This window comes from Xiphophorus couchianus, chromosome 13 (genome assembly GCF_001444195.1).
Source record: "Xiphophorus couchianus chromosome 13, X_couchianus-1.0, whole genome shotgun sequence".
Taxonomy (NCBI): domain Eukaryota; kingdom Metazoa; phylum Chordata; class Actinopteri; order Cyprinodontiformes; family Poeciliidae; genus Xiphophorus; species Xiphophorus couchianus.
Genome location: NC_040240.1, coordinates 25,958,253 through 25,983,873, shown reverse-complemented (window position 1 = coordinate 25,983,873; position 25,621 = coordinate 25,958,253). Strand labels below are relative to the sequence as shown.

General features: G+C 45.0%; 1 protein-coding gene across 6 annotated transcripts; it reads right to left on the bottom strand.

Annotated features, from left to right (window-relative positions):
• Positions 1-939: 939 nt before the first annotated feature.
• On the bottom strand, positions 940-24,815 carry map7d1b (MAP7 domain containing 1b). 6 transcript variants are annotated; one of them, XM_028036335.1, is made up of 18 exons: positions 24,448-24,810; positions 17,483-17,677; positions 15,038-15,106; positions 14,883-14,903; positions 13,710-13,873; positions 13,265-13,373; positions 12,709-12,813; positions 9,073-9,192; positions 7,003-7,124; positions 6,347-6,474; positions 6,045-6,277; positions 5,370-5,628; positions 4,758-4,938; positions 3,284-3,388; positions 3,165-3,215; positions 3,034-3,088; positions 1,487-1,681; positions 940-1,406 (listed from the first exon to the last, which is right to left on the bottom strand). In XM_028036335.1, the coding sequence occupies exons 1-18, from the start codon at positions 24,551-24,553 to the stop codon at positions 1,396-1,398; spliced, it is 2,229 nt and encodes a 742-aa protein (XP_027892136.1). In that variant the 5' UTR covers positions 24,554-24,810; the 3' UTR covers positions 940-1,395. The 6 variants fall into 6 exon arrangements, with proteins under 6 accessions (XP_027892136.1, XP_027892132.1, XP_027892134.1 ...); XM_028036331.1 differs by having other exon boundaries at positions 6,045-6,474; positions 24,448-24,815; XM_028036333.1 differs by lacking the exon at positions 24,448-24,810 and adding an exon at positions 22,340-22,736 and having other exon boundaries at positions 6,045-6,474.
• Positions 24,816-25,621: the final 806 nt, after the last annotated feature.

The window sequence follows — 25,621 nt, the reverse complement described above, 5'->3', positions numbered from 1 at the left end:
ACACTTATTACCCTGAAATACCCCACAGTGGGGCAATAAACACATTTCTATTCTATTTTTTAAAAATGTAACTGATCCAAGAGAGATTAACTGAAATATTGCTGTAATTCATATTATTTTCTGTGAAGAGTTTTTGTTGCACAACGGAAGGACCTCTCCTGTAGCAGTCTGCATCACAGCGGTTCTGAAGAAGCTTCTGACTGAAGACAATCTGGTTCTGGAGGATTTCTCTGTAGAAAAAACTGTCAACACACAGGCTGGTGCTGCCACCTGCTGGAGGTTTCGTCACACTGCAGCTAAGTAGCATGAATGTAAAACGATCTCAAGTATTTAAATAGGGAAATGTTTTATGATCAGAGTGATGTCATCGTGGAGGAGCCAATCAGCTGATCTGCTGCTGCCTTCAGGTTCTCCCTGTGGTCCAGGATTCTGAAACTTCTCTGGTCCGGCTGAATAAAACCGACCAGAACCGCTGGATCTATTTCTATTTTTGGGTTTTAAAATAAAGAAAAGTTTGTTTTCAACCTGATAAAAATATCTGAAGTTATATTTCTGATTCTTCCTGCTTCGCTCTGTTGTGGAAATTCAACTAATTTATTCCAGCAAAAACTGAAAACTGCTAAATTTGTTAGTAAGAAGCATCATTAGCCAATTAACCAATTTATTATTATATCTATATTTAACACTTCAGTTGAAGAAGCTGCACCTGGTTCTGTGGTTCTGGTTCTGTCCGCTCTAAACTCTGATCCTGGTTCTGCTGGAGGTTTCTTCCTGTTTTCCTCTCCACTGTCGCCCTGTGCATGATCTGCAGCACCTCGACCAGCCGGGCTTCCTGCTGACTGTCAGAATAACGAGCGGCTCCGCTTCAGAACCGCCTGGAACCTGATGACGTCATCATGATGACGTCATCGTGATGAGAACAGAAGCAGGCAGCTTGGCTCCGTTTCCTCAAAGCTTTATTTGTCCTGAACAGGAAGCAGCCGCCGGTTTGACATTTACAGGGGCGGCTTAAATAACAACAGAAACACACACACACGCATACGCACACGCACACACACACACACACACACACTCCCCCCACGCCCCCACACACGGTAGAACTGAAGAAGACAGGAACAACAGCAGAATAATAACAGGAGCCACTGCCGCTGCTCCAGGGTCAGATCAGGAGGGGCAAGCCGGCCAATCAGCTGCAGCCGTTCAGTCGGGTTTCGGCCAATCAGCTGCAGCCGTTCCGTCTTGGCTGCAGCAGGAAGGAAAACCTTTCCGGGTTCAGCGCTGGAACAGGAAGTGACATAAAGTTTTAAAGTTTCAGTTCCTCCATGTTTGGCACTCTGCTGGTCTGAGGGGTGTGGCCTCAGAGGGGCGTGACCTCCAGGCGGTCTCCATGGTGATTCACAGAACCTCTGCAGGTAGACAGCAGAGAGGATGATGAGTTTGTTCACTTTTTCTTTCACCTGGTGAAAACTGCGCTCTGATTGGCTACCTGCCACATGCTGCGGCTTCATGGCGCCCGCCTTCCTCAGGTAAGGCTCCGCCCCCTCAAAGGCACGGCGCTCCAGCTCGCCGTTGGCCGAGACGTCGTTCTGATGCGAGGCGGGCTGGACGCCGTTAACGGTCACAGGGCCGGTCAGAGGGGGTCCAGGGGCCGGGGGCCCGGGGCCCAGCAGGGTGGCAGCAGCTGTAGAGACATCATTTATTATTGTTACTATTAATTATTCATAATTATACTTTTATCATTAATAAAATAATTTCTTACTATTATTTATACATTATTTTTATGTTTTATCATTTATTATTATTAACTCTAATTTATATACTAAAATAAAAAAAATAATAGTAAAATCTCTTTAGTTCAAGAAAAACTTATAGAAAATATGAATATTATGTATTTTTATCAACAACTAGGAGAAAAGCTTCAGTTTAAGTAATTTTACGCCAGATGGCGGAAAATTTCCTATATGACCTGAAACACCTAAAATGAGGTGTAACATTTAATAAAGTTGCTTTATGATGTCAGATTGAATATTTCACTGTTTTCTTGTTTAAAGTTTTAACTGTAAAATTATTGTAATGTTTTTGTGTTTTTGATTTTTGCTGTGATATAAAAATAAACTCGTCTTGCCAAACATCACACTGATATTTCAATCTGGAGAGACTCAGACGGAGATGAGAAGATAATTAGAAGAGTTTATTGACAAACAGAATTTAAAGTCTTTGGCGCTCGGGCCCCGGTGGGGATAACGGTTATCGCAGCGTTAGCGACAGGCTTCAGATGAGCATCCCGATGCTGTTAGGAACGTCGTCCCCCAGGGCCCGGTTCTGGTGGTGGAGGTTGAAGAAGGGTGCGGGCCTCAGGACCGGGCGAATGGAGGAGAAGGGGTGGTGGTGGGTTGAGCTCGGCTGGAGAGCGAAGGACACCATGAATGAAGGTCCTTATCAGCTGGGACTTGGTCGATGATTGGACGTGACGTGGCTTGGTCCGGCGTTGATAGGTCGACGATTGTGGGCTGGTCGCTTCAATTAACGGGTCCCGGTGGGGATAAAAGAGTCTTCCAGTTTGAATTTGCGCCTAGGCTTCATATCTATTTTTTTCTTGCCATAAAATGACTGTTTGTTTCTTTATGTTAGTAATATCTTATTTTGCTCCCATTACTTTTACTAAATAAAGTATTTCTCTGTATTTACTGCATGTTGTGTTTTTGGTTAATTTTAGTGAGTTTTTAAAAATCCAGGAAATCTAAGACTAAAGTTTAGGTTTTCAGTCAAACTATTACAAATTGTGATTGATTGTGTTTCGTTTTTGGTCGTTTTAATAATTTTTACTGTTTTCATTGTGGATTTAATCGAATCCTGAGAAGTTGTTACCAGTTTTTGGAGGTAAGATACTGTTTGCTTTCAGCTCTGTTGCATCCAGCTGCTGATCTTTACCAGGTTAATTTTGATTTGCTTTGTTCAGTTTTGTTGTTTTTTGTTTCGGAAACCAAACGAGGAGGAATCTTCCTGCAACGCGGTGTCATGCGGTGACCTTACCGTGACCTTGGTTGGGCTCGGAGCCGTTGACCTGCGGCGGCGCTCTGACGTCCTTCTGAGGACGGAACAGCAGCAGCGTTGTGTTTTTACGCCTCAACAACAAGCGGCGACTCGGGGCGGATCACACCAACCTTTTCTCCGGCGTCGCTCCTGCGGGTCCGCTTCATGATCTCCTCCAGGCGCTGCCAACACCAGATCACATCAGCTAACCGCTCACAGCGCCGCGCCGACTACATGAACTTTCCCTCACCTTCTTCCTCTCCAGCCGCTCCTGCTCCTCCTTCAGGAAGTGCTTCTCCCTCTCCTCGCGCTGACGCTCCGCCTCCTCGCGGGCCTTGGCCTCCGCCTCGTCCCTCTGCAGGACAGAGACACAAACCAGAGGAGACGCTCTGACCAGCTCAACCTGCAGCCAGCAGGGGGCAGCAGACGCTGCAGCTCTGAGGTGAAGGTCAGCGTAGCGCCTTGTTCCAAAAACAAAGCTGTGGTAACAGGTGGTTTGATTTGCACGTACTTCTGACTTGATTGTTTTGTAAAAATGTATATATATATGATTTATTTCTTGCAAAAGTAGAGACAAAATAATTACTAAAAATGTCTTGCAACTTAGTTGAAAACGAAAATTAATCTCAATTCGATGTTTGAAGCTCTAAAAAGTGGCCAAAAAATCATTTACAAAACCTCCCGTCAAAAACAACAGACATTTACCAAACAACAAACCTCCACCAAGCACCGGAGATCTTAATTACTCTAATCAATGGAGGGTCTAACAATTAACAACGTAATCTGAATAATTCCAAATATAAAAAATAATTACAAATTTTGGTTCTAAATTAACTTAGATGTATTCTAACTACCCAAAGAAGAAAACTAAATTGGTAGAAATTACAATCCACAAAAATTTAGAATAAATGGCCACAAGAGTCAGAAACACAAACTCTAAAAAGTTCCCAAAAAAACCTGCTGAGATTAAATCCTCAGTCAACGCCTGATGATTTTAGTGTTGGAGGATTTCTCTTTAGTCTTTGGCTAAAGTCTAGCGCTAGGCTAGCACGTTAGCTTTGGCTGTATTTACCCAGAATGCCCTGCTGCTTTTGGAGCGGTCTCCAGTCCTCTTGGCGTTCACATTCAAACCAAACCAGAGTTCACTTCAACTGAACCCAGACCGAGGTTTGGAGGACCAGAGGTCAGAGGTCAACTAGCGTTCACACCTCACCAACCGAACTGGACTTTCTGGGCAAACGGACTGGAGTCGGGTTAAAATGGAGAAATCAAACTCTGGTCCTCCGAACCTCAGCATTCTGGGTAAATACAACTAAACCAACATGCTGGCCTAGTGCTTGCTCAGGGGTGAGCAACTCCAGGTCTCGAGTCCTGCAACCTTTAGATGTGACCCATTAGCATGACCTGGAGAACCTGACTGCTCTCAGGAGGTGATCCAGCTGCTTGACTGAAGCGGGTTCAACCTGGGAGACGTCCAAGAGTTGCAGGACTTGAGGACCTGGATTGCCCACATCCTGCGCTAGCAGGAGAAATGGCTCCTGGTCTTTAGCCAAAGACTAAAGAGAAATCCTCCAACCACTGAAATCTGACGCCTCCATTTAGTTTCCATCTGGTGAAGAAGGAAGTTGCTCTCAGTGTCTTCAGACGTTCTTGGTGGAAAACATCCTGAAAGTCTCCATTAGCTTCCACAGCCAGCAGGGGGCAGCACCTCGCCAGTGACCCACCTGCCTCTGCAGCTTCTCGTTCTCCTCCTGCTCGGCCTTGGCCTTCCTCTGCACCTCCTCCTCTTCCTCGGCGCGCTGAGCTTCGTCCCGGAGGCGCTGCTGCTCCTCCATGAAGCGCGCCTCCTCTTCGCGCCGCCTCCTCTCCTCGGCGTCGCGGGCCGCCGCTTCCTCCCTGACGAGCCTGAGGAGCAGAGAGCGGCTTCAGGCTAACGCTGGGATAAAACCTGATCTCCGGTCTGACAGGGCCGGCCCAAACCGCTCTGGGGCCCTGGGCAGATTTTCATCTGGGCCCCATCACAGCAAGTCAACAGCAGATGCTTCATCGTTACTGCATGTGTAGCATAGCTGCTAGCATTAGGAATTAGCTTACATTATATCAGCTGTTATGATTTTAACCTTACAGGAACAGCAAACTTTAAAAACTATTTGGATTTGAAATGCAGAGTGTTATTGAAGTGTGTCATATTATCTTAACTATTTGAAAGTAGCATGAGCTAATAAACAGTAAATTTAACATTAACATGGTTTTCCTTTCCTGTCCTAGTCAAAGTTTTCTGAAGCCAGACATGAACATCACCCAGGTCAGTCCAGACCTGCTGATGTCATCCTCACCTGTTGCGGCGCTCCTGCTCCAGCTGTTCCCACTCCTCCCGCTCCCGCTGCTCCCGCGCCTGACGCCGTTTTTCCGCCAGAGCGCGCGCCGCCTCCTCCGGGTCGTTGGTGCCGGCCGACGGCTTGCTGGGCGGCGCCGCAGCCGGGGCGGACGCAGCGCCAACAGCAGCGGCGGGCTGCGGCGCTACGACGGGCGGGCCGAGGGACGGAGGCGTGAGCGTGGCAGAGGAAACCACGATGGCGGGAACGACGCTGCAGCCTGAGGAGAAACACAGGAAATGATGTCAGAGGAAAACTGCTCCTCTCTGTGAGCCTTTGATCGGGTCTGTCTGAAGCTCCCTGATTGGATTCTCAGTCTTTATAATTGTCATTTTTACTTTATGTTACATTTTGCACTTTGATTAAAGTCAGAATATTTTACTTAAAACAATAACAATAGAAACATTTTATCATTATTATTTTTTTGAGTTCTGTTGAAAAAAACTGAAGTCTTGAAAGATGAAAATGTTTGAGTTTATATATCTAAAAACTTTAAATGGTTGTAATTGAAATATGTTTAAAATGTTTAATAAAATATTTAATTTAAACAAACTTATGATTTTAAATTTAGAAACTCTGAGTTTGAGTTCTGGTAACTTATCTGTGTTTACAGTGTATATCGCCGTGGCAACCCACTGTTTTTCTCCGCCAAGTCGTCGGTGCGCTGCGTCTCCTCCCTGGTTTCCACGGTAACAGCGGCCACGGCCTGCGGCTGCACTCTGGCGGGTGTCTGGGCCCGTTTGGGGCGGGGCTTGGTGGCGGCCGAGGGCGTCTTCTTGCCCGGGGGCGGCTTGGAGGTCGGCACTAGAGGGGACAGCGGGCGGCTCCTGGGGGCCGGAGACGGGGGCCGGTTCCTGGCCCGGGGGGCGCTACGGAGCAGAGAGGAGGATGAAGGAAGACGTTCCGGATCCGGTCGGTACCTGGCCTCCGGTCTGGACCTGGAGACGCTGGCGCTCACTGATGATGTCATCTGTCTCTTCTTCTGCACTCTCTCCTTGGCGAGCGCGTTCTTCTCCTTCTCATTCTCTCTCTCCTTGTCCTTCTTCTCCTTCTTCTTCTTGTCCACCTGCAGGTGGCAGCAGCGCGCACAGAGAGGACGGATAAACTGACCCAGTAATTATTGTGATTAACAATAATTTTGATTTTTGAGATCATTTTTGATTCATATATTGATAATGATATAATAATGCAGGTTCAACCTTTCCAGTAAAATATGACTAATAAACTTCAACTTTGAAATAAACTTTTAATACTGAAAGAATTTGAAATATATCCAAAATAAAACAAGAAAAAACTAATAAATTAAACTGAAATAAAATAGATTATTAAATCTCTGTTAGCAAAAATGTCCTTCAAAAACTATTAAATAGAAATGATTGATCTCAAACTATCATGTGTTAATTGATTAATATCTTATTGGGACAAGTCAGATGTAAATGTGCGGCGGTTTAATGGCGATTTGTGTGTGGCCATAGCAACAGCTGACTCAACATGTTCTGAGTTAATCGCTCAGAAAGTTGCAGCTACTAATTATTCAAGCAGCAGCGACAGGCACTTTCAACATTTCAGAAATGACCTCTGACCCCCGGCTCACCGGCGTGGAGTTGCGTCGCCGCTGCCTCTGCGTGATGTCCGGCGTGCTGGCGGACGAAACCCTCCAACGCTCAGCGGAGCTCCGGTGCTGATGGGAGCAACTGGTGAACGGGCTGAGAGAGGCTGGAGGAGGCAACGGGACGGTCAGACACTGAAACACACTGAAACACACTGAAACACACTGAAACACACACATTAAAACACACACACTGAAACACACACACTGAAACACACACACTGAAACACACACATTGAAACACACACACTGAAACACACACACTGAAACACATTGAAACACACACATTGAAACACACACACTGAAACACACTGAAACACACACACTGAAACACATTGAAACACACACATTGAAACACACACACTGAAACACACTGAAACACACACATTGAAACACATTGAAACACACACTGAAACACACACACACTGAAACACACACTGAAACACACTGAAACACACACTGAAACACACTGAAACACACACACACTGAAACACACTGAAACACACACATTAAAACACACACTGAAACACACACACTGAAACACACACACTGAAACACACACACTGAAACACACACACACTGAAACACACTGAAACACACACATTAAAACACACACTGAAACACACACACACTGAAACACACTGAAACACACACACTGAAACACACACTGAAACACACTGAAACACACACACTGAAACACACACACACTGAAACACACACTGAAACACACACACTGAAACACACTGAAACACACACACTGAAACACACACACTGAAACACACTGAAACACACACACATTGAAACACACACACTGAAACACACACACTGAAACACACTGAAACACACACATTAAAACACACACATTGAAACACACACACTGAAACACACACACTGAAACACACACATTGAAACACACACACTGAAACACACACACTGAAACACACACATTGAAACACACTGAAACACACACTGAAACACACACATTGAAACACACACACTGAAACACACTGAAACACACACACTGAAACACACACATTGAAACACACTGAAACACACACTGAAACACACACACACTGAAACACACACTGAAACACACTGAAACACACACTGAAACACACTGAAACACACTGAAACACACACATTAAAACACACACATTAAAACACACACACTGAAACACACACACACTGAAACACACACATTAAAACACACACACTGAAACACACACACTGAAACACACTGAAACACACACACTGAAACACACTGAAACACACACACATTGAAACACACACTGAAACACACACACTGAAACACACTGAAACACACACATTGAAACACACACTGAAACACACACACTGAAACACACACACTGAAACACACACACTGAAACACACACACTGAAACACACACACTGAAACACATTGAAACACACACACTGAAACACACACACTGAAACACACACACTGAAACACACTGAAACACACACACTGAAACACACTGAAACACACACACATTGAAACACACACTGAAACACACACACTGAAACACACACACTGAAACACACACACTGAAACACACACACTGAAACACACACACTGAAACACACACACTGAAACACACACACTGAAACACACACATTAAAACACACACACTGAAACACACACATTAAAACACACACATTGAAAAACACACACTGAAACACACACACTGAAACACACACACTGAAACACACACACTGAAACACACTGAAACACACACACTGAAACACACACACACTGAAACACACACTGAAACACACTGAAACACACACACACTGAAACACACACTGAAACACACTGAAACACACACACACTGAAACACACACTGAAACACACTGAAACACACACACACTGAAACACACACTGAAACACACACACTCCCAGCTCTTCCTCTGACTAAAATGAGTCCAAACTGTGAAATATTTCTAGTTTAATATCTACTTTTCTGATGTAAATGGGAAAAATCGGCAGGTCTTACAAACAGAACCAGAACCAGAACCCTGTCGTCTCATCACTCACCAGAGTCGCTGCTGTTCAGCAGCGTGGCGGCGCTGCGGCTGCGGGCCAGGAAGGAGAGCGTCGGCGTCATGAGCCGCTCCACGATGCGGCTCTCCCACGGGCTGAGGCGCAGGCTGCGGGCTGACACAAGAGGGCGCCGTCACTGACTGCTCAGCACCACACACACACACACAATGACAGACACACACACAGAAACACACACACACACACAATGACAGACACACACACAGAAACACACACACACTGATGTGCTTCTGCTTCCTTCATGTGTTATAAGTCCATGAACACATGAACCTCTGAGCAGGATGATGAGGTTGGTGATGAATCTCTGACGTGAGTCTGCAGCTTCCAAACATTCATCCTTTCACAAACATCCCAAAAATCAAATCTGCTTTCTTAATGTCAGACGAGACCAGAACCAGAATCCAGAACCAAGCCGGGTTCTGAGTCTGGCTCCATTAGTTTTCCTGTAAGCCTGTTTGCTGCTATTGTTTCCTTTCAGGTTGAAATTAGTATTTAGAACACAGAATAAAATCTTGTTAGTTTTCAAACTTGAGCAGCTGAGGCTGATTAATGATCAGATCCCCGTTGAATATATCAGCTGTTCTAATCTTGACTCAAAGTTTTTCTGACTGCAGAGCAGCAACAGGAAACAGAACGGCGCTGATGGACGGCTGCTTCCTGTCTGAGGATCAGAAACGCGTCAGAGATTTTTACAGTCAGATTATTTTCTTCTCTGCAGCTCCAGGATCTGGAAACGTCTTTAAACCGGAGACACAGAACGAGCCGGCAAGCCGCCTCAGCAGGACGACAATCGGCTCTTCATCGGGTTTTATAACCGATGACCTCACTACCTCCTGTTGCTAGGATACAGACATTTCCCTCTTCCTCCTCCTCTTCCTCTAACGATGCAGCAGGACGAGGAAGAGCTGCTGACCAACTGTTTACCTTTCTGCAGGTACATCCATCCATCATCCATCCATCATCCATCCATAGCAGGAAGTGTCTGATGATCTCCAGAACCAACGGTTCTGTGTTTCATGTGATTAGTTCTGCTGCAGCTGTACTGAGATGAAGTTTATCTGCAGACTCCAGGTGGGCGATTCTGCAGCAAACACTGATTGACTAGTTGCAGCAGCAGAAATCTGACAGAATCGCTCATCTGCAGGCGCCGCTTTAAACGTTCAACCACAAAATTAGAATGAAGGGTACAGTGCTTTGTCACAAGGCCAGGTTAAGTAACATTGTTTTTAAAATAATTATTTGTTTTTTACTACAAACGTCAGTTTCACATTATTTCAGTAACCAAAACGGATTTTATTTTTTAACATACGGTATAAACATTTAGCCCTCCCTACTTACAAACGTCTGAAAATCGCTACTGGTAAAACTAACGGTGATTTATGTTGATATTATTGATTATTATTAACTAGGGATAATTAAGCGATAATGTGTGGCCTTGAGAAACGCCTTCCTTTTCGTCTGATGATCTAACTATGCTAGCTTTGAACTGAGCGTTAACCTGCTGGTCAGAACCAAACAGACTGAAATAAAAAAAACGATGCTGCTAATTTATGTAGCAACTCAGGTGCTGAATTAATGAGCCTAATTGACAGTTTAACAGCTTTTAGACTGAAGGTCAGAAGAAGTAGCTGGACCTATGTGCTGTTCAAACGGCTCCATAAACTCAGCAATGATTTCAGGCCAAATGAGACTAAATGAGACAAATCTGAGTGTAAAAACTGGTAACAACGCAGCCAGTGCTGAACTGAAGCAGCCTAATCAAAGCAGCTAATGGTTGATGGTTAATGATCACCTGAGCCAGGTGTGGTTCAGGTGATACTGTACATGGGATTTTAGCTGTAATTATCCCCTTGTTTAACTATAATTAAATGAGTTTATTCCAATCATTTTTACATTGTAGAGTAAATGTTTTAGATCATTCTCATAAAGTTGCCATGAGTTGGATTAAAACACAGATCACTAACAAACCCTTTGGCCCAAATTGAAGAAGCTTTAATGGTAAATTTGCAGCTTTTTATAATATGATTGCAGAATAAAAATATGTTGTTTTTTTCCAATTCAGTTTTTAATCTGACTACTTTTCCAAAATTGTTAAAGTCGAACTACAGATCTGGTTTAGCATCTTGGCCCTTCAGAGTTTATGAAGTTTAAAGTATCCTCGATTAGCTTCAAAACTATTAAAAATAAAATAGACAGTAGTAAGATGTTAGTTTAGGTCAGTGGAGCTGCACTGGGTCCTGCATGTTCCAGTTCCTCCCTGCTGGTGGTAACTTCCTCCTCAGCAGGTCAAAGTTCCTCCAATGAGCCGTCATTGGATCCAGGTGAGTTAAACCAGGACAGAACTGGAGCGTGCAGGATGCCGGGGCTCCACTGGGTCAGGAGTACCAGCTCAGTTTGCTGGAGCTGCACTGCAACCAACCGTCTATTAATTTTTACGAGATAAGAATTGATCCTTACATTCAGCTCATAGCTTTCAGAGCTAGCCTGTTAGCATGCTGCAGTAGCTCAAAGCTTGTTGTTTCTACCAGCTGACTTACAACAGGCAGCTCTCGTTTTGACCCTAAATCACACCATGTCCCATATAAAATATGTTTAACTTTGTTACAACAGTGGTTTGAAATAAACATGTTGCCATGCTTTCATTTACTCCAGTGTGTAGCAGAGCCTCTTGTTTTTAAAGTGATTTGGTTAAACTGTTAACTCTCAAACACTTTAAAGCTCAAAATATTTCTTTGAGCCTAAGGTTGAACTGTATATACCTACTTAGCATGCTACTACTTTAGCATGCTAGAAAGGCCTTTGGCTCAAAATGTTTTTCCTAGTCGGAGCCAGAAGGAACCTCCAAAAGCCACGTTTCTTGGTTTAATTCCAAGTTATATTGCATTTCATATGAAGTGCGTAACTGAATGAGAAACATGGCCAATATAAGATATTTTGAAGTTTGTTGTGGTTAAAAATACCACAACAATTAACATTTACTTTACAGTACTCCAGAGCCATAAAACCTCAGAAAAAAACCGGCTTGTTGTTTTCAAAGTGATTCAGTTAAAAAGTTCACAGCTGTTTAAATGGTAAAACTTTGCTTTGAGCAAATGATCCATCGCTCAGAGAACAGTGGAGCCTACACCAGCTATTAACATTAATATAATGGAAGGGTTTCATAAAACAACAAAATCTTTATTAGATTTTGTTTTGAAACATGATGCTCTGTTAGTTGAACTCATGAAGTAACTAACAGGAACATATTATAATATCTATCATCTTAAACAGTGTGCTGTATGAACACTGAACACCACCACCAGCACAGAGCGCAGCAGGATGTGAGCTCATAAACCCATGAGACAGACGCACCAGTAAAGATGTAGAGGTGATCAAAAATGCAAAGGACTCAAATCAAGACAAATCACCAACTCAAAGTAAAACCCACGATGCACACGAGACCGAGAGCGTGACAGCAAGAGGGAGCAGGTGGTAAATGACCAGTCACCAAGCACAGGCAGGCAGGCAGGCCACCACAGACGACAGCGAGCACTGAGACCGGGTCAGGGTGGGGATGAGGAGGAGGAGGAGAGGAGGAAGGCCTGGTGGATGCTGACGTCGGCTCGTCCTTACTTCTGTTGGGGGAGTTCCACAGGGTGGCAGAGGACTTGGACAGCCTGTTGTTAATGACAGGCTCCACCTGTCGGGGCAGGTTGACCGTGGAGGCCGAGCATCTGCCTGCACCGGAGAGAACGCAACACAGACAGCTGTTCACATGGGGCGGGGCCAGAACACCCGGCCCACCTCCAGCCAGGGTCCGGATACCCCAGCCGTGTTTCAGCCACTCTGGACTCTGCTGTGGAAGCTGGGATGGAAGTTAGAGGAAAGTTTGGGGTTGTTGGGTATAAAATCCTGATTTCACCAAATTCAGAATCTGAATTCGTCTCTGACAGACAGCAGCTGGTGAAGGTCGGCTTCTCTGCTCTCTACTGACCTCAGACTCAACCAGCTGATGCCCAAAAGCATTCTGGGATTCTGAGAGTTAGCAGGAGAAACAACTCTGGCACACCGCCCTCATGATGCGCTGTTTCCTGGCGTAGCATCAGCTGCAGCATCAGCATCTGCTGCAGCATCGGCCGCAGCGCCAGGCGTCAGGTTACTGGCAGGATGTTGGGTTTCTGAGACTCACTCTCTCTGCGGGACGTCTGGTTGAGGCCGCCGGCCCAGGACCAACGCTGCTGCCGGATCTCCGCCCACGTTTTCTTCGTCGACCTCTTGATGGCCGCCTCGTATCGTTCCTATGGAAACCAGCAGCCCAGTTTAACGTGCCAGACAGTTTAAACCTTTTTTAGTTTTTGTTGTGTTTAAGTTGTGCTAAAAGGAGTTAGCCTATGAGCAAAGCTATGCTAGCCTAAAATAGCATCTGAATGCTAAACATGTAGCAGCTAATGCTAATGTGACTGTCTAAAGAAGCTCCATGACTGGTCAGAGAAACTCTGGATAGAACAGATGACATGTCTAAATATGCTATTGGGTTCTGATTCAATCATTTATCAGTTAAAAGGTTCTGAATTGAGAGTGTTGCTGCTTTGTTGAAATTGTTAAGTGGTTATTGGAGAGTCGTTAGCTTCCACCTTGTTCTTCTCCAGTTTCTGCCGCTGCTTCTCCTCCAGCAGCGCACGGCGTTTCTCCGCCTTCAGCCGCTGCTCCTCCAGCTTCCTGCGCCGCTCCTCCAGCTGGCTCTCCCTCAGCCGCCGCGCCTTCTCCTCCTTCTCCAGCCACTGGGCCTTCTTGGCGGCTGCAGCGTCGGCACACACACAGCCGATGACAAACAGGAAGTCACCTGAGGGTCAGATCCGAGCCGATCGCCTGTCGTCCTCCACATTAAAATAATCTGGTTTGGTTTCTACATTCTTAGGGAATTTTTGCAGGATTTTTCAGACTCAGCAGAACCAGAACCATGATTCACAGACATAAATCCATCCAGGAAGTGGCTTCTAAATGTGGTCTTTCAGAATAAAACATGTTGTAACTGACTGGAAACATTAACGCTGCAGCCTGCTGCTGTTTCTGCTCTAAAACAATCTGCCTTCTTTACTTCATTTTATTTAAAAAAGTCATTCTAACGTCAATACAGGGAACGGCTGATCTGCTGATTGATTATTGGTCAACTGATTGATAAATGGATAGAAAAAGGTGATTAATAGATTCAGGTGAAGATAAAACTGCCACTAGAGGAATTCTGGGTAAAACAGATTTTCAGATAAAAATGTTTGTTTACATCTTAATTTAAATGTTTATGTTTTTGTTCAGTTTTGGCTTCATTGCTGACCTGAATATGACCTTTCACTAAAAAGTAAGTACTGTTTACTCCTGTTAGCGGTTAATTTATTACTAAATTAGTTGATGATTATTTCAATAATTGACTAATTATGATTAATTGATTGCTAATCTGCAGTTCCAGTGATGTCAGGCCTTCACTGCCTCATTATGAAATATTCAACATGAAACCGCCACCGAGCGCCAGGTGAGACGATTCCACATGCAGGCTGAACGAAAGCCAATCAGGTCAGGGGGCGGATCCCAGAGCAGCCAATCAGGTCAGGGGGCGGATCCCAGAGCACCTGCTAACCAATCAATAATCAATCTGGTCTGGCTGAAGACCTCAGTTTACCGTGATCTGATTGGCTGCTGCTGGAGTCAGCCTTGGTGAACTTTAAACAGAAACAAGAGGGAAGCGGAGGGGGAGGAGTGGATGGTTGGATGGATGGTTGGATGGACGGTTGGATGCTAGCGTAGCAGCTTACCTTGCAGTTGGGTCTGTTGCTCTGACAGCAGGAAAACAATGACAAACGTTAGAAACTGAGGTAAGTTCCAGACTGAACCCGGCTTCATGCATCAGAGAGTCGGAGGTTACCGTGGTTACTGTGGTTACCATGGTTACCGCGATGGCGGTTCTTACCGATGTAGCGAGCGCGCTCCTCTCTGCGCTCCTTGGCCAGTTTCTGCCGCTGCTCTGAGTTCATGGAGTCTGAAAGGAAAACAATGAAAAGACGAATTAGCTGAAGCTGAAATGATCCAGAACAGCGCCGCCTGGTGGCACCAGGCTGAAGCTGAAATGATCCAGAACAGCGCCGCCTGGTGGCACCAGGCTGAAGCTGAAATGATCCAGAACAGCGCCGCCTGGTGGCACCAGGCTGGAGCTGAAATGATCCAGAACAGCGCCGCCTGGTGGCACCAGGCTGGAGCTGAAATGATCCAGAACAGCGCCGCCTGGTGGCACCAGGCTGAAGCTGAAATGATCCAGAACAGCGCCGCCTGGTGGCACCAGGCTGAAGCTGAAATGATCCAGAACAGCGCCGCCTGGTGGCACCAGGCTGAAGCTGAAATGATCCAGAACAGCGCCGCCTGGTGGCACCAGGCTGAAGCTGAAATGATCCAGAACAGCGCCGCCTGGTGGCACCAGGCTGGTTCTGTTTCCAGACGTTTAGTTCATTCTGTTTGAATGATTTAGATAATTATTCCCTCTAGGTCTGGAAGACCTTTTTCACTTTCCAACAGCCCTGATACATAGCCATGGCAACAAGGTGTTTTCAGCTGATTACCATCTCAAAAGCTCCAATAATACCTGACCTATGACCCCAAATCCCAGAGAGGACCAGGAGGATTCTCATCCATCCATCATGATGAGCAGTAGATCTTTGGCAAACCAACAGGATGAGTTTCCAGTCCAAACAAACACCCTGCTGGAGTATTACATCGTTCTAAGGAACGCTTGGTCCCCTACTCCAACATCCTTCTAACCAGACAGACAGATTTAAACAGCAACAGCAAAAGCAAATGAGGTGGATCAGCAGATCCACTCATCCAGGAAGTTACTGTGGAATATCGTCTCTGCTGCCTGGATGCTAAGCTGCTAGCATGTGAGGCAGCAACAGTCCTCAGCCAGAGGCCTCTTCAGATACACTGCAACACTGACTGCTAGTGGTGAGCCAGAACCAGAACCCGCTCAGCAGATCTATGGAAGTAGAGAGCTTGGCCTCTCGTCCTGTACATGTGTGTTAACATTATTGACCAATCAGAGCTCCATGCAGCACTTCTCTGCTCTGTCTCCATAGCAACCTGCATCCCTCCCTCCCTCCGCCTTGCAGAGAGCGTCCCACACAGATCGCCTCCTCGTCTCCACATCCGAGTCGCTCAGGAACCAGGAGAACGACCAGGTTCCAGTAGCAGCAGGTACTGGGAGGGACAGACTGGTCCCAGTCCGTCTGCAGCAGGAAACCCAGCTGAGAGCGGATCAGACGGTCCTGGTTCTGCTCATTAAAGTGGCTTAACCTTCTTCTGACACGCCACTGCTATCTGCAGCTAAACGCCCCGAAAACATCATGAAACGTCAGAAACCATCAAAAACTTTAAAAAATTCAAACTAATATTTAGTGGACCAGTAGCTCATTAAGAACCCTGGTTCTGGCTGAGCGACCCGGTTTGACCCGGTAGCCATTGTGTGAAGCAGGACTGTGAAGCATGAAAACATCTCCTAACTCCATCAGCAGATAGAATAGAATAGAATAGAATTGAATTCAACTTTATTGTCATTGCACTGTCACAAGTACAAGCAACGAGATGTAGTTTGCATCTATACAGAAGTGCTCTACGAGATATAAATATTTATTTACAGATGTACAAGACTATGTATGTATGGACTATAAGGGGTTATAGCAAGAGATATAGATATTGTGTATAAATATAAATATGGGAGCTATATGCACAGATTATACAGAATATACAGAATATATAAGAATAGATAACAGATAAAGATGTTGTTTCCATGGTTACACCCGCGGCGTGTTACCATGGCGTCGCCTAAAAGAGTTTGATCATCATTGTTATTGTTTTGATAAGAAATAAAAACAATAATAGTGATGATGGAAGAAAGTCGTCAATTAATGACTTAAATAACTAGAACGAATTTTTGTATTTCAATTCATGGCGTAAAAATATGGAACAAGTTAAATGAGGAGATAAAGTCAAAATTTAATACAATTTAAAAGAAAACAAAAGGTCAATTTTACAATACATAGAAATATGGAAGAGAGTAGCACTAATGTGTTTATGTAAACTGAGGCTAATGAATGTGTGTGTGTGTTTGTGTGTGGGCGAGTGCCTGTGTGTGTTATTGTGTGTGTGTTTCAGAGTGTTTCAGTGTGATTGCGTGTGTGTGTTGGTGTGTGTGTGTTTGTGTGTGTCTGTGTGTGTCTCTGTGTGTGTGTGTTTAGCAGACTGAAACACATTTCAGATGTTTTTCTGTCTAGTTTTACTTTATTTTGCTTCATAAGTTAAGTTCATCTTTATTTAAGCTGACCCACCATCAGGACGGTTTCCCAGGAGCATGCAGCGCTCGCCGTACCTTTCTTGGGCTGCGGGCTGCAGCTGCTGAAGGCCGGGGTCAGAGGTCTGCCATCCGTCTTCAGGGAGGCCTCTGTCCTGGAGTCTGTTTTAGGGGACAGATCTGACACGGCCGAGTCGTCCGGGCTCAGCAGGTCTTTCTCTGGGTTCTGGTCTCGGTTCTGGAGGGACGGAGAGTCTGACGGCAGAGACAGGGCTGCAGGACAGAAGACAGGTCAGAGGTCAAACTTGACATGCACTGAAAGCAGAGGAGACCAGACTGCAGGGTTGGTGCCTTTAAAGTTTAACTAGCTGCAGCTGAAGAACCTGCAGAGGAACGAAAACACTCTGCTGGTTTCTGGAACACCGTTCATCATTTCATTTAACTCTGAGGTCCGATGGGGTCTGTGGTTCTGATGTGGTTCTGATGGAGTCTGTGGTTCTGATGGTCATTTGTGGTTAGCTTCCATCGGCCTGACGTTAATATGGTTGTTGATTTTAATCTTACAGGAACAGCAAACAAACAAAATGCTTTCATTTACATTTGTGGCATATTTTAACTGCTGAAGTTACTATAAACAAATTAACAAGTTTAATGTCTTGTATTTGAAACTTGGTACAAAATGTAAATTATTACACTAAAATAAAACCTAATACCTTGGCAGCCTGCTGAATCTTTCCTGTAGATTCAGTTTCAATTTGGAAAAGCTGCTGCAGGGTTAGCCGCAGAGCTAGCCACAGAGTTAGCCGCAGAGCTAGCTGAAGACTCCAAATTTCTCTCAAGAAAGGCTTTCGTGGTTAAATAAAAAAACTGCAGAATGTATTTTACAACTGATTAGTCCTCAGATTGATGTTTCAGTAAATGAACGTCGGGCTGCGGTTCTGGTTTGCAGCAGGAGGACTCTGAAGATCCTCTGGCCGTTCTGTGTTTCAGTTTAGAGACATTCTGGATCTGGTCCGGTTCATGAATCTCCTGGAAGCTGCAGCTGCTGGACCCTCTGCAGAGTCCAGTGTTAATAAATGAATGAGGATGGAAGATATTCCAGATGCCTGATGCTAACGGCCTCCAGGCTGCAGCATCACACGATGCTGCCATTAATGACGCCTCCATTTCCCAGAAAGCTCCTCCGCCTGCGGCAGGATATTATTAGCTGGAGAGAATGTGGCCCATAAAAGGTTCTGGCTGCTGTCGGGGCTCCTCAGGGAGGCGACCCGACCGCAGAGCGTCTGCAGCAGGAAGTCTGTTTACAGAGCGAATCAGCTCAGACTTCACTTTCTGTCCCACTGAAGATTTATTATGATCTAACTGGGATCAGATTATATACAGGTCAGTAAAAGCAGAAAGGGTTCTGAGTTTCAGTGAAGCGGGCCGACCCGTTTTCAGGGTTCTGAGAGGAAAACATTCTGGCTGCTGCGCGGACATCTTGGATCTGGGTCAGGCCGAACACAGGAATCTGTGGCATGTTTCTGAGCAGCCGACGCCTCACACACACCACAGACCAGCTGCTGCTGCAGGATGACAACACAGGAAGACCTGGAGAAACCTGGATTTCTCCTGAAATCCCAGGATTTGTCCTGGAAAAGCCCCTTGTCCTGGAGCGGACCCCCGCTCCTCCTCCGCCACCTTCAGGGCCGGAAGCGCAGCGGGACAGCGGGGCGCCCGGCAGAGGAAACACATTCCAGGAACAAAGCGCTGCAGTCTGTGTCGCAGCATGGCCCACATGCTCCTCCTCACAGCCAGCAGAACCGAGGAGGAGCAGACGGCACGCATCCTGACAGAACCCGACCAGAACCTTTCCTGATCTCAGGGAGGAAAACAAAGTCCAGACTCTGGTTCTGACTGAAGTTTGATCCAAAACAAAAATCTGCTTCTGAACTGAAACTAGTTAGTTAGTTAGAGATTAGGTCCAGTCTAAACTGAGCCAGAACCAAACCAGAACCGGGCCAGAACTGATTCCTTTACAGTCGACTTCCTGCTTCCCTGGTCGCCACGGCAACCAGCAGCCCAAGGAGGCCAAAGGGAAAAAGGAGGAAATCAAGACGTCCATCTTGAGTTTCACTTCCTGTTTTCCATGATCTCATCGTGACATCACTTCCTGAACTCTTCAGATTCTAAACCCATTCAAACCCAAACCTGGTCCAGCTGAGCCCAATTGGACCGGGTTCAGAAACACACAGGTTCTTCTGACGGATCCGGCTGCCCGCCCACAGCGGTACCAGTCTGGTTTTGGTCTGGTTCTCGTTCTGGTTCTGTTCTTTTACTTGTTCTGGTTCCGGTTCTGTTCTGGTTCTGGTCCAGATGTTTAGGACAGAGGAGCTGAAAGGTGCTCTGGGTCTGGACCAGAACCAGAAGAACTGTTTGATTCTGTTGCATCCATCAGAACTGAGGGGGAACCAGTCGGATCAGAACCAGTGGAATTTGGACCAGAGACCCGGTAGAACCCAGAGAGCTGAGAATCGGATCAGAAACCCAGAACTGATCCAAACCAAAGCGAACAGAACCAGACTCTCAGCAGCTGTGGATTCTGGTTGTCTTCACTCTTCACCGATTTTCTTCCTTCCACTCAACTTTCCATTCATATGCTTGGATGCAGCAGGTTTCCTCTGACTTGGCGGATCATTTTCTGTTACGTCCTGAACGTTGGGCTTTTTAAGTGACTGCATGAGTTTTTGCATGTTCCTCCTGAACAGAGAAAAGTTGCAGGTTCCGGTTTGTGTTGGTGAGATGAGAGATCAGCTGCTGGTCTGGTCAGAGGAGGGAGTCAGCAGTGAACCGGGTCAGATGACGCCGCGGAGCCTCTGCTGGTAAACATCAGCTGCTCCGTGAATCACAGACAGACGATGAAGAGTCGCTGGGTTCAGACGTCTTTCTCCGAGTCCGGCAGCTTTCAGCCTCACCCGGAGCCAAGATGGCCGCGGCTGCAGGTGAAGCTAACGCTCCAACGCCGGTTGGAAAGGAAACATCGCCACGGTTCTAGAAATACTGCATGTGGTCCAGATGTGGCACAAATACAGAATTCTTATTTCATTTTTGGGCAAAACTGGTCCAGACATTACCCAGCGGTTCCTGATCCTGACCCGGCCCGGAGCGGCGCCGGTCCGTAAACCGTTATGATCTGGAGCCTTTTGGTCCAGAGCTCAGTGCTGCAGGTTTTCTCTGTCTGTATATAAACACAGAGACGTGTGCAGTCTGTGTGAATGTCTGGGACCAGCTGGGGCAGGGCCGTAAAGTGGGGGGCCCGTGGCCCCCCGGCCCCCCTGTTATGGCGCCTATGGCCCGTTCTCCTCCGGGACCATCCGGCCGTTTGGGAATCTGCCTTGATTCCAGCTGATCGCGGACGATTCCTGAACCGGCTGCAGATCCAGAACACCGAAAACCTTCCAGAGGCTCCGGAAAACTCCCAGCGACCGGAGCTACAGAGGCCAGGAAGAAAAAGCTTTTCCTGTAATCCCACTTTCACCTCACAGGTCCAGTTCTGGTTCTGGTTCTGGTTCTGGCTGCACAGCATCTCACACAGCTTCAGGTTAACCAGCAAACTTCAGACCTCAGCTGAGCAGAACCAAACAAACTGCAGCTGGAAACCATTTAGTAATCAATTATTCTGACGATTAATCGATTAATCAGTTTGTTTTTAAGTTCTGCAGATTTTTCTTAAATGTATTTTATACTATGTTAAAAAATATATACATGCAAATAAATAAATTATTTTTAAATATAAAAATAAAAGCCAATAACAGCTTTGATTTGTTGTGAACATTTGATCATTTGTGGCAAATAATTAATCTGCAGACTGAGCCGCTCTATTGATTATTGATTAACTGATTAATAACGGGACATAAAGGTGATTAGTAGGATATTTTTATAGAAACCAGGTAAACCAGGTGAACCAGGTGAACCTGCCGCTAGAGCAGCTCTGGCTGATCAGGACGAGCAACGAAGAAAGTTTCTTCATCTCAGATGCAAAATGTTCATATTTACTTATTTTTCTGTTCTCTCTTTTAGAGTCTGTTAGCGATTAATCGATAACATTAGTTGACAATGATAATCAATTAATCACAAATAATCAATTCAGCTCTAGAATAAACTTGTCACAGAACCAGAATGAGGTTTATGGACCCAGTTTAAACCGACCAGCAGAACCAGAGAACGTCCTAGTCAAAGTGCTAATCCCAGTGAACTGCTGGTTCCACTGGTCATCAACTGGACCAACAGAACCAGAACCGGAATCAGGTCCAGAGTTTCATAGATCGATGATGTTTTATTGTTTATTTAATTATTTTAGAAATAAAACAGAAAATAACTTTATTATTATAAATTATTAAAATCACTTTTAGCCAAAGTTACTAAGAACCGCAAGTTGGAGACCGCTGGACCAGAACCAGAACCCAGCAGATCTCAGAACCAACCCGATCCAGAAGATGAACTTTGGCCCGCCTCTGCAGCAGAACCACTCAGAACGGGCTTCTGACCCAGATCATGGCGGTACCGTCGGTACCAACCTCTGATGCAGCGAACAGAACCTTCCCCTGCAGCTGGTCCAGTCCTCTGCCTCCATCACACATCCAGAAGAACCAGCAGGAGGTTCTGACCCGCACAGAGACGGTTCCACCTCAGAACCCAGCAGAAACATCTGGAGATTCTCCACAACATCAGAACCAAACTTGCAACCACCATCTACCTCAATTGGACCACCAGAACCAGAACTTTCCTTCTGGACCAGCCGAACCGCCCTGGGCAGAACCAGCAGAGCTGCCGGAGTGCCTCTGAGCAGCTTCCAATCGGGCTGATCTGATTGGCTGACTCTCTGCAGCTGATGGACGTGATAACCGGACCGGTGCCGCGGACCGGACCGGGTCAGGACGGGTTCTGGTTACTCACTCTTCTCTGTCAGGGTCAGCTTCTCCTCCAGACGAACCCCCAGCTCTTTAAAATCCATGGTGTCGGTCCAGACCTGGTCCAGACGGGTTCATTCCTCAGAACCAGCGCGGTACACGAGCCGAACTCCGGTCCAGTTCTACCTAACACACCCAGCTACAGAGGAAGGAACGGAACCACGGACGGTGCGGGGGAAAGAACCGGTTCCGAATAGAACCAACGCCGGGAATATAAAAAGTGTTCAAATCTCGTCTCCGAACCGGAACCGCGAGGTAAGTTCTGAAACACAGAGGTTCGGTTCTGCGGTGTGAGGGTCTACACTGAGGAATCTACACGGAGAGACTGAAAACCGAGGAGGTCAAGTTCCCATGAGGAAGGTCACACTTCCGGTCACAGACTTCAAAATAAAACAAATGTTATTATTATTATTATTATTATTATTACTAATAATAATTCAATTAAGCAAATCAAAGTAAAATAAACGAAACAAAATTAAATTAAATAGAATAAAAATAAAACGGTAAAACAAAGTAAAGTAGATAATAAAGTAGACAAAATAAAAAAGCATGAAACTAAATTAAATCTATATCAATAAATGACCTACAATGTAATTTTGTGAGTTTAATTACCACTGAAAAATTATTTAATGTATAAATTTAAAAAATATGATCAAATTAAAAAAGAAAAATTGAATTAATGATTAAGTAAAATTGAAAACACAAACTAAATAAACGTTAAACAGTCAATAACTTTAATAATCTTGAAACATTTGACATAATGTTTTAAAATGATGTGAAACAGAACGGCTCTTTGAATTAATGTAATAAATCTCTCCTGTTAATGCCGAGGAATTTTCTCCAGACCTCCACAGTTTACTTTCCAAAGTAAATTAAATTTTAAGTTTAGACAAAACTACGGATTGTTCTTATGATTGACTTTCATTTTTGCTTGTTCAATTTATTTTATTTTGAAGTCTTAAGCACCTAATTTCCGCTCGCTGTCTCTCTTCCGCTGCCTTGACTTTTTTCTTATCACAGCCAAAACCTTCATGCCGGACAAATGGACGGAACCAACTGGAACAAGAGCAGAACCGGGTTTTCTGGCCGAAGCGGACCTCAGGTCATTTCTGGGGAACTCTGACGAACCGAACCGGTTCTCCTCACGGCGGCTCTCCTCAAAGCGAACCCCAAAGGCGGGAGGTTCTGCTGCGGTTCGGACCCTGAATGGTTCGGTTCGCCAGATGATTCAGAGCAGTTGAAAGCGGCGAGTGGAGCCGCGCAGGCCGACCGGACTTCAGGCCGAAATCAACACAAAACCGAAGAAATAATCAGCAGAATTTCCCCAAAAGTAGAGATAATAATTATAACATTCACAAAAGGTGTATAAAATTAAACAACATATTAAAAACAACATATAATAATTTACTATGAAGAACATTGCGCACATATTTGATGTGTATTTGCTTGATTCCGGTGACAAAATTCATATTTCATATTTGATGACGTTTTATGACGTAAAGCACTTTGAACTGAAGATGAACTGAGTTGCTGAAATGTTCTATTAAAATAAACTTAACTTGACTTTTGCATCCAGTTATTATTCAGTTAATCTATAAATAATCACCAGATCATTTCTACTCTCAAAGGATTTTTTAGCTGCAGATCAAATATTCAAACTTTCTCTAAAGGAATGAAGTTACTGGCTTTTAGCCAATAAAACTTTTGTTTTCTTACTTAAAATTAATTGAACTATTAATTTGTGTGTTTGATGCATTTTTAATATGAATATTGTCAAATGTACATGTATCAATGTTGATCCCTTAATTCTGACTCAATATAAAATCATGGAGACCCAAATGTAGGAATCAGCATTGATTCCAGTCATGGCTGAAAATCTCACGTTGATGCATTAAGTCGCTTTGCATAATTTTAATATCAGCTTTCATCATCGATTCAATATTTCTGCCTAACCAGATTTCAGTGCTGGTTTCATCATCTGACCTCAAACCGCTGCAGCTTTTCCAACAAGATTTCAGTTTCATTTGTCATATTTATTTGTTTTCATCAAAATGAACTAACTCTGAGCTGCTGGCCTTGTTGATGCAGACAGACCTGGTTCTGTTTCTGATGCTGCTGGTTTCAGTGAGTGATGCAGATTGCTGGTTGAGCTGCTGCAGCAGTGATGCATGTCCAGACTCGCCCCTCCAGCAGGAAGCATCTCTTCTCCTGCCTGGGAGCGGCTCTGTCTCTGCGGTGAGCTGTTCTCCCAGCTGCCAGAAAAAGAAGCAGGAAAACTCCCAGCCTGCGAGCTGCTGGGGAGGAAATGCTGCTGCTGCTGCTGCTGCTGCTGCTGCTGCTGCTGCTTTCTGAGGAACGTTTTCTGTCCCTGCGTCTATTTTGTGCTTCAGCAGCTGCTGGAGGGAAAGCGCCACGTCACTGAGGAGGAAAGACTGGAAAATATGTGTATGAGATGAATCACATCAGGCACCATGCAGGGAATGAGCAAAAGGAAAAGCTGGATCTGAGATAGAGACGGATGATGATTCACATATCATACAGCGTCCTATGGAGTGCAGTTACAATCAAAAACTAGCAATAATTTGGGTTATTTAGCCTGTGAGAAGATAAAAAAACATTTAAAATTATATTTTCACTGTATTCATTTATTTATAGATATTACATTATCAAGCTAAATATCAAGTATACCAACTAAATGTTTAGCTCCAAACTAAATAGCTAGCTAGCAAGCTAAATATTTATTTAACACCTGTAAACTTTAGTTTTCAGCTAAAATCTCCTTCTTCCTTCATCATTAGTTTTCCAGACCTTCTGAGGGTTTTCTAGACAAACTTGTACCTGAACATTTTCAGGCTGTTGGTTACCAGTGAAGGCAGGATGAGCTCAGGTTAGCAACGAGAAACGCAGCTGCTATGTTTCACTGTGACCACTAGATGTCACCCTCTCTGAGACAGCGAGCCTTTAAATTGGAAGCAGCTCTGCCTGGTGAAATGAAGCCAGCCTCATTCTGCATCACAGCCTGGGTCTGTTTCCACTTAGTCACATGACACACACACACACACACACATCCCATCCTGCCCTGCAGCAGTTGGCAGAGTTTCTCCTCTCAGCTGTTCCTGGACCAGCAGCAGCTGCTGCAACATGACCATCAGTCAGAAAACAGCTGACCTTCCACAGCAGCTGATTCATTCTCACACTAATAGACAATAAAGGGATGGAAAATGTAATTTATAACTCATGTCAAGCAGCAGGAGCTGTAGGAATGTTT

Bases quoted from the DNA above. Each gene is read 5' to 3' on its own strand.
- map7d1b (XM_028036331.1), bottom strand. From the start codon at position 24,553: ATGCTTCCTGCTGGAGGGGCGAGTCTGGACATGCATCACTGCTGCAGC. The intron at 9,193-12,708 runs GTAAGGACGAGC...CTCTTGTGTCAG, and splicing joins GTGGAACTCCCCCAACAGAA to CCCGCAGCCTGCGCCTCAGC. The intron at 5,629-6,044 runs GTGGGTTGCCAC...GTTTCTCCTCAG, and splicing joins CGACTTGGCGGAGAAAAACA to GCTGCAGCGTCGTTCCCGCC.